This window comes from Suricata suricatta, chromosome 10, assembly GCF_006229205.1.
Source record: "Suricata suricatta isolate VVHF042 chromosome 10, meerkat_22Aug2017_6uvM2_HiC, whole genome shotgun sequence".
NCBI lineage: Eukaryota > Metazoa > Chordata > Mammalia > Carnivora > Herpestidae > Suricata > Suricata suricatta.
In genome coordinates, this window is record NC_043709.1 from 97675322 (window position 1) to 97683657 (window position 8336).

Consider the following 8336-nt stretch of genomic DNA (forward strand, 5'->3'; position numbering starts at 1 on the left):
GGCGCCCCCCGCCCCCCGCCCCTCCCGGCGCGGTCCCTCGCCCGGGCTCGAGTCACCAGCCCCTAGGCGCGCCTGCCCCTCGGTGCTCTCCATCCCTCCGCCGGTCCCGACTCCATCCTGCCCTCCTGGCGCAGCGGTCACCGTCCCCGGGGCTGCCTCCATCCCGCCTTCGGGTCAACCCTCGGCGCGGTGCAGCCTCCTGCCTCAGGCTCCCTGCTCTCGGAGCTCCCTCCCTCGGAGTCCGTTCGCTGACCCCCCAGTGCTCGCTTCCCCGCACTCTCGCCGCTTTCCAGCCTGTCCGGGAGCTCGGGCCCCTGGGAGGGGTGGGCCCGGGGCAGCTCTGGGGATGGGGCCCGGTTCCCCCACCGCAAGGCTTCCGCCCCACCCCCAGCTCGTCTCCTGCGCACAACAGGTCGGTGAGAAAAGAGGAGAGGGTGGGGGTGGCGCGCCAAGCTAGGGACTGCGGGCTTCCTGGAGGGGGTGGCTAAAGAGGGTGCGGGGCTCAGGGACTGGAGTTGACGTTGGTTTTGCGGGGAGGAGGATGCACAAGGCCGAGAGGCAAGTGACTCCTGGAGTCAGCTGGCTACAGATATCCCCTTCAGCCCTTCTCTGCTCCACTGGTTCGCTCTAACCTCAGTCCTTCCTCTTTACCTCCCTCCTGCTTCCTTCTATTCCCGTCCCTCTCTCCCTTCAGCCCGTCAGGGCCCCTATCCATCCCTGTCTCTTTCCATAGCTCCATAGCCCTTTACATTTGAAGAAACAATTTCCAACTCCTCCATCTTTGCTTCTCTGTTTTCTGTCCACCCCCCCCCCTTCCTCTTGTCATTCTGTTTTCAGTATTATGTTCTCCCCTTTTTCCATTTCTTTTCTCCCCATCCCTGGTCTTCTCCTTTTCTCTCTTCCCTTTCCACTCTTTTACGCTTCCCATTTTGCCTGGACCTTTCCTTCCCTGATCTCCTGCCCTTCCCCCCTTTTCCCCTGATCCTGAGACCCCTTCACCCTCCAGGTTTCCCTCTCTCACCTGTATTCTTATATTGTTCTCCCTCCAGCATTTTCCAAGCTTTTCGTGTTCTGTACCCACCTCCTTCCCAGTCCATTCTCCTTCAGGATTGATTACTCTGCCTCACCTAGTGCGCTGTACTGGCTTCCTCCTCACCTTCCTCCTCTCCTTACTCTTAACCACCCCTCCTTCTCCTCTCTTCCCTCTGGCTGCTCCCCTTTCCCTTCCCCAGACTTTCCCATCATACCCCCCTGTTATTCTCTGGGAGTACTTAATATGCAGATTCCAAAGGATCCAGGGTGTCATATCCTCATCTACTCTGGGGAGCCTGGTTCCCCTGGATCCACTACCCTTAGCTCTGAGAACATGTCCTTCCTCTTTCAAAACCAACCATCCCAGGACTCTTCATCCAGGAGAGTTACATTTGAGGGGGTGGCTTCTCCGCAGCTTCACCTACCTTCAGAGAGCACCTATGCATTTGGATGGTTTAACATTGAGCAAAAATTATACACTGTAGTTTTTCTCCCACCCACTTCTGTCTTTCTCTTTTTTTCCCCGTCCTCCATCCCTATTCTCCTTCCCCTGAAGATGCAGATTCCCCGGGGCCCAGCATAAGAGAAATGCTTGGGACTCCCAGCCCGGAGGGCCTGCAAGCTGGGAGTGCACGCCTTGTGCACGCCACACACACATTCACACACTCGCTCAGATTGACTTCCTTTTCCCTCCCCCACTCTCAGACTCCCTCCCTAGTGGTAGGTGCTCAAGGAATCACAAGGTTTTTGGCTCTAAATTAAGCTCCAACAAGAGCTTGGAGCTGTGGGCAGAGGAAGTGAGAAGGAAGGAAGCCAGAGAAGAGAGAGTAGACCCTGAGGTGGGGAAGTTAATGGGATCTCTGGGCAGCAGTATATAGGGGCTGGGGGCTAGACAGGAACCACTCTGCGAGTTCCCCCTGCCCCCCAGAAAGATGCTAAGCGGCAGCTGACAGCCTGGGAGGGCAGATGGGGGTAGGACTGGTGGCTGAATGAGCCGGGGAAGCACTCAGTATAGGGTTGAGATGTGACAACCCCCTCTCTCCCCCAGTAAAGGCTGAAAATCTGGGTCACAGCTGAGGAAGAGCTCAGACATGAAGTCCAAGATGTGGTAAGTTTGGCACAGCAGAGGGAGCTGGGGGGCCACTTCTCCTGGGGACTGGGCCCTTTCCTCCTAGGTCCACCCAGGGCCTTTGATCCCAAGGGCCAGACCCTAGGAAGGTAGGGAATGAGGCCTGTCTTCCCAAGGCCCGCCTGCTTTTCCAGAGACAGCTGGAGGGAGGCAGCCTGGGATCTCTGGTAGGAGCCTGTGCTCCCCACACATAAGGCCAAGATGGGCTTGAGTCTTACCCCCTTTCTCTCCCTTTACAGGCCTGCACTGTTGCTGTCCCACCTCCTTCCTCTCTGGCCACTGCTGTTGCTGCCCCTCCCACCACCTGCTCAAGGTTCCTCCTCTTCCCCTCGAACCCCACCAGCCCCAGCCCGGCCCCCCTGTGCCCGGGGAGGCCCCTCTGCTCCACGCCATGTGTGCGTGTGGGAGCGGGCACCCCCACCAAGCCGATCCCCTCGGGTCCCAAGATCTCGTCGGCAAGTCCTGCCGGGCACTGCGCCCCCTGCCACCCCATCAGGCTTTGAGGAGGGGCCACCCTCATCGCAGTACCCCTGGGCTATTGTGTGGGGCCCTACAGTGTCTCGAGAGGATGGGGGGGACCCCAACTCTGCCAATCCTGGATTTCTGCCTCTGGACTATGGTTTTGCAGCCCCTCATGGGCTGGCAACCCCACACCCCAACTCAGACTCCATGCGGGGTGATGGAGATGGGCTCATCCTTGGAGAAGCACCTGCCACCCTGCGGCCGTTCCTTTTTGGGGGCCGTGGGGAAGGTGAGTGGGAGTGGGGGAAGGTGAGTGGGAGTGGGAGAGGCTGGTAGGGGGATGAAGGGTTGAGAGGCCAGTTGAAAGCTCTAAAGGTGGCAACAGAGTCCTTGTCTGTTAGTTCCTCCCACAAATGTGTCAGGCACTGTGCTGGCACAGGAGGCAGAGATGAAATGCCGTCTGAGCCCTGGAGGAGCTCAGGTCCACTAGAAAGGACAGATATGTAAACACTTGGGATGAGTCAATGTAACAAATGCTCTATTAGAAACATACACAGCATGTTTTTAGGAAAAGAGGGAAGGGAGAGATTACTTTTGCCTGGGGATCAGGACACCTTCCAAGAATTGATATTGGAGTTGGACCTTGAAATTGGAGTGGGAGTAGTCCATGCAGAAGAACACCGTGGAGAAAAAGGACCTTCAGGGTGACATCTCAGCTCAGGGAATGCCAAGATAGGGCCAGTAGCTTGGGGGTGGGGCTAGGGCACAGATCGACATTTCCACCCCTTAGTTTCTGTGCAGAGAGGGGGTTCTCTCTGACCTTGGAACCTCCTTCTCATCACATGCATACAGAAGATTTGGGAATGTGGAGGAAAGGAACTGAAAACTCCACGGAGAGCAGATAACAAGAATAAAGGTGGGAAGGGGTGGAGGGGGGGGATCCAGGAAAGCAGCAAGAGTTGGACAATGTGGGTTCTAATAGCAGCACTCTGTAAACTTAACTGAACCTGAAGCCTAATCCCACTCCCCACCTCCCTCTTGGCCCCTACCACTTCAGGCCTCCCTAAAACTTTCTTCCCATCCCAATCAGGTGTGGACCCCCAGCTCTATGTCACAATTACCATCTCCATCATTATTGTTCTCGTGGCCACTGGCATCATCTTCAAGTTCTGGTAAGCTGCGAGGAGGAGGGTGCTGGCAGATGGGGGCCAGATGTTTGGCAATGTTTGGCTGAAGGAGGGCAGGAGCAAGGGCAATGTTTATGCTGCAGGTGGGATAGAAAGTGGTGGACTCTGGGGAGGAAGACCTTGGAAAAAAGTGGTGAGGATTTGCAGCGGGATAGACAGTGAGAAATCAGGGCACACTCCTTTTCCCAGGGAAATACAAGGATAATGGGAAAGGCAGGAGACTTAAGTGCACTAGGGGCTGGCAAGGGATGCCTTGGTGGGCATTTCCTCTAAGACAGAGAAAACTGATCCGGTCTGCAGGGCCCCTTCCTGGGGCTGCCTGGGGAGAAGGGAGACAGTCCAGAGCTCTTTGCATGCATTTAATAATGGGTTGCTCAGTCCTTCACACTTTACCGAGAGAATCATTAGACTCAGGTGTCCAGGTCATTAGCTGATTTTGAACTAGAACTAAACCTGCCAGGTGCCTGCTGAGGACCGAAATGACTCTTCTGGGCATGCGTCGGGGAGGGAATGATTCTGGGGGACTCTGTGTTGGTGGGGAGGAGGTACCAGTTCTGTGTGATCTGGATTAGGTGGGAAGGATAGTTTACATCCTGAGCCCCCTGGGAGGGGTGGTAGGGGAAGTAGCTTTATGGACACTCCGTCTCCAAAGATTTGATGTAGGGAACTGTTAATAGGCCAGTTTTTCTGCTATAGGATGTCGGGGTGTCTAAGGGAAGGTGGGGGTGGCTAACACTGCAAGACCAGGATGGGGGCTTCTTAAGTGTGTGAAAGAACCTCTTTCTTTCTGGTGCACCAGCTGGGACCGAAGCCAGAAGCGGCGCAGGCCCTCCGGGCAGCAAGGTGCCCTAAGGCAGGAGGAGAGCCAGCAGCCGCTGACAGACCTGTCCCCAGCAGGGGTCACTGTACTGGGGGCCTTCGGGGACTCGCCTTCCCCTACCCCTGACCATGAGGAGCCCCGAGGGGGACCCCGGCCTGGGATGCCCCAGCCCAAGGGGGCTCCAGCCTTCCAGTTGAACCGGTGAGGGCAGGGGCAAAGGGCTGGGAGGGCTGGGAGGGCCAGAGCGTTGGTTGGGGGTGCTCTCTCCTGGGTGGGTGGGGAGGAGGCAAATATACCCCCTACAGCTCCTGGCCCTTCCTAGGACTGGACCAGTTCCTCTCTGGGGGACCCTTCCTTCTCCCGCTCTCTGTGGATCTATGTCCTGTTGTTGCGCTGCCATTTAACTCAACTCTGCCCTCTTCTCCTTGAGTCCCTTTCTTTGCCTCAGACTTCCTTTCAATTCTGGCCTACCCCATGGTTCCTGACTGTGCCCTTTCCCTCTTCCTCTCAGGATTCCCCTGGTGAATCTGTGACGCCCCCCAATGTTGGGGTGCCGCCAAGCAGGAGGCCAAGGGGCCGGCACAGCCCCCATCCCACTGAGGGTGGGGCGGCTGTGGGAGCTGGGGCCACAGGTGCTCCTGGCTCCTGCCCTTGCACACCACCCTGGAACACTCACTGGCCCAATAGGTGATCTTACCTGCTCACCCTCCTTCAGGTGGGGGCCTCACACATCTGTGGCTTGTGGTGCCCCATCCCCACCCTTGCACACTCACATGAAAGCCTTGCACACTCACCTCCACGCTCCCGGGCCATTGCACACACTTGTGCTCTTGTACAGCCAGTCTTCTGCACCTTCTCTCCACCCACACCTCCCCTCCCTATCCCTCACCTTCTTTGTTTCACACTTTCACTTTCTCTTCCTTCCACATTCCATGCTCAGTTCATTCACTCAGTGGTCAGTGGGTGAATTTCCTATTGCTTCTCACGTTCACTTCCTGGCCCCATGTTGTGGTGTTATGTGTTGTGCTCATGCTCTCCCTCATGCACACCCACTGATCCAGTTTCTGTGGTCCCCGCATGCTGCCCCAGAGATGGGTGGGAGGTGAGCTGGGGGCTTCTTCTGCCCCCATCTGTCCTGGTCCCACCCCAAGCCATGTCATGTTTCATCGCCTTCCCTGTCCCACCCCAAGGGCGTGCTCCTTACGCTGAGGGCTCCCCCATAGGCATGGGGGTAGTGAGGCTCCAAGCTCCCCCTCAACTCCACTGCTAAATTCTGTTGTCTGGGAGATGGGTTTATGGGGAGTCACCTGCTACACTACATGAGAAAGGGGCTCCCATTTGCCCATCCCTTCCTCCTAAGTCGCTTTTGTCTTGTCTGTCCTGGCTGTCTGTGTGTGGGTCACTCTCTGGAGTTCAGAGCCCCTGAGCCAGTAGTCCACTTTCCAGCTTCTCGAAGGGCCTCCCTAACTCCACCTAGGCTGCCAGGGACTGGGGCCAGCTGGTTCAAGGCCATTGGGAGCTCTGCCTCCAAATCTCTCCCTCCCTTTCCTGGGCTCCCTCACCCTCCTCCTCTCCTCCCTGTGTGGTTCTTCCACTCTCCCTCCTTTTGCCTGTCCCCCCCCCCTCACATTTGTCCCTACTTCTCGCCATTTTTCCACCTTCCTCCCTTCTTCCTTTCTTTACCTGGCTCCTATGCTGTGATATATATTTTTGTATTATCTCTTTCTTCTTGTGGTGATAATCTTGAATTCTTGTGGGATGTAAGTTTCAAAAATTTTCAAATAAAGCCTTTGCAAGATACCTGAGTCCCCTGGTTCTGCTTTGAACCCCGAAGAGAGGGGAGGGAGAGGAGCAACAGGCAGCCAAAAGGGAGGAAAAGAAGGGTGGTGGGTGGGTGGGGTAGGGGAAACCTCATAAGACCCAGGGTGACCTGGCCTGCTCTGACCTGGAATTAGGATTGTGGGGCTTTGACTTGGGACAGAATGGAAGGAGAAGCTGAAGGGAGCAGCCAGAATAGGAGACACTGGAAGAGTGACTTGCTTGTAATTTGCCAGTGAAGGTCAAGAGCGACCATGAGAAAGGAGACAGAGGAAAGGAAAAATTATGTACAGGGACAGGCAATGGAGCAAGCAAGAAAAGGAGGAGAAAGCTGATAAGACAGATGGAGGGTGAAGGATGAAAGGAGAAGAAAAAAATGGAGCAGCGTTGAAGAGATGGGAGGGGCCACAGAGAGGAAGCTGCTCTGCCTGGTTTATTTTGAGCCTTGCTCCCTAACTTGCCCCCATCCACCGCTGACCCCCAAAAGCTGTGCAGCACTGGAACCCCTGTGGTTAACTCTCATTGGCTTTCCCCACTCTGCTCTCTCTTGAGAGAGGTGTGCTAGGGTGTGGGAGTGGAATCAAGGACTATGTTTCAGGGAGGGAACACAGGCTGCCCAGCTGGGATCAGTCACCTCTGAGCCCCCCATTCTAGGTTTGGCTCTAGTGACAGCCCTGCAGAAGCCCACACATCAGCTTCTCAGCTGTTGCTAGGCTCTCTTGCCATGGTAACCACCCAGGTCCCATTTCTTCCTCCCTCCCGCCCCCATCTGTGCCCCACTTGCTCCCTGGGAAATGGGGAGCTCCAAGGAGGAGAGGAGACAGTAATGTGCCGGAAGGCGGTCTAGGCTGCCCTGAACTCTGAATGCCTTCATGTGTTTATCTTTGTAGCTAGAATTAGGAGCGCATAGGTGTTGGTAGGTGTGTGTTTTAGGTGCGGGAGCTTTACTGTGTGTACTCAAGTAAGTGCAGCTGAACCCATACAGCACACAATGGTGAGCGGGGAGGAAGGCGCATATTTCTCAGGACCAGAGCAGTATGTGCAGTCGGGGCATCAGACTCTCTAAGAAAAACATACTGCTACAGAGGAGAAGGGCAGAGAGGGGCCAAGGAGTGATGAGCCAACTAAAAGCAGAGGTGCAAAGCCATCAAGCTGCTGAGGAGGACTCCGAGTCAACCCAGAGACCCCAGCAACAGCTGGTGGGAGGGAGAGGGCTGGATGGAGTATGAAGGTGCAGGACGAGGTGCTAAGGGCATGGATCTGGGGCAGTGAGGGAGGGATCCAAAGGGTTAATGGGAGGATGCCTCATTAACCTTAAGCTTCTTTCTCCCCAGGAATCTAGTCCTTGTCAGGTGAAGGTGGGGGGAAAGAGGAGCACTGGCTTAGAAGGGGAAGGAGCGCAAAGGCCTGGAGAGCACCCCAGGACTCTATCACTCTCTGCAACCGTAGCTCTTCAGAGGGACAGTGTGACCCCGAGGCTCATCCATATGCAAAAGACACGCATGAAGGCCCCTAATGAAGAGGGAATTAATTATTGCCTGATTAGCCTGCTGTTTCTCTAAATTTAAATAAATTAAAATACAAGACACTGGGAAATCCTCACCTGTTCCTTCTCCCTAAATAGCCTCTTTACCCACGGAAAGTCAGAGGCAGAGGAGAAAGGAGACATCCTGGTCTTTCCGGTTGTTCTAAAGGAAATATCCCAAACTAAATCCCATTGTAGTGATAACCATGAAGTGTTTGGCGGCACTGGGGACAGATCTTAACCTTTATCTCTCATAAGGTTGAAACAGACCCTGGGGCCTTTGGAGGTCCTTGCTGGCTGTAAGTGGTAGAGGCAGAGAGTCACTGCTTTGTTACAGACCAAGAATACAAACAATGGCTACGC

The 8336-nt window shown here is 55.5% G+C and overlaps 1 protein-coding gene across 3 annotated transcripts; it reads left to right on the forward strand.

Annotated features, from left to right (window-relative positions):
- Positions 1-269: 269 nt before the first annotated feature.
- On the forward strand, positions 270-8025 carry PIANP (PILR alpha associated neural protein). Of its 3 annotated transcripts, none has more exons than XM_029955334.1 (6): positions 270-412; positions 2081-2140; positions 2401-2912; positions 3714-3795; positions 4610-4831; positions 7783-8025. In XM_029955334.1, exons 2-6 carry the CDS (start codon positions 2124-2126, stop codon positions 7802-7804), a joined length of 855 nt encoding a protein of 284 aa, XP_029811194.1. In that variant the 5' UTR covers positions 270-412; positions 2081-2123; the 3' UTR covers positions 7805-8025. The 3 variants fall into 3 exon arrangements, with proteins under 3 accessions (XP_029811194.1, XP_029811191.1, XP_029811193.1); XM_029955331.1 differs by lacking the exon at positions 7783-8025 and adding an exon at positions 5142-6430 and having other exon boundaries at positions 271-412; XM_029955333.1 differs by lacking the exons at positions 270-412; positions 7783-8025 and adding exons at positions 1849-1871; positions 5142-6430.
- The last annotated feature ends 311 nt before the right edge of the window (positions 8026-8336 follow it).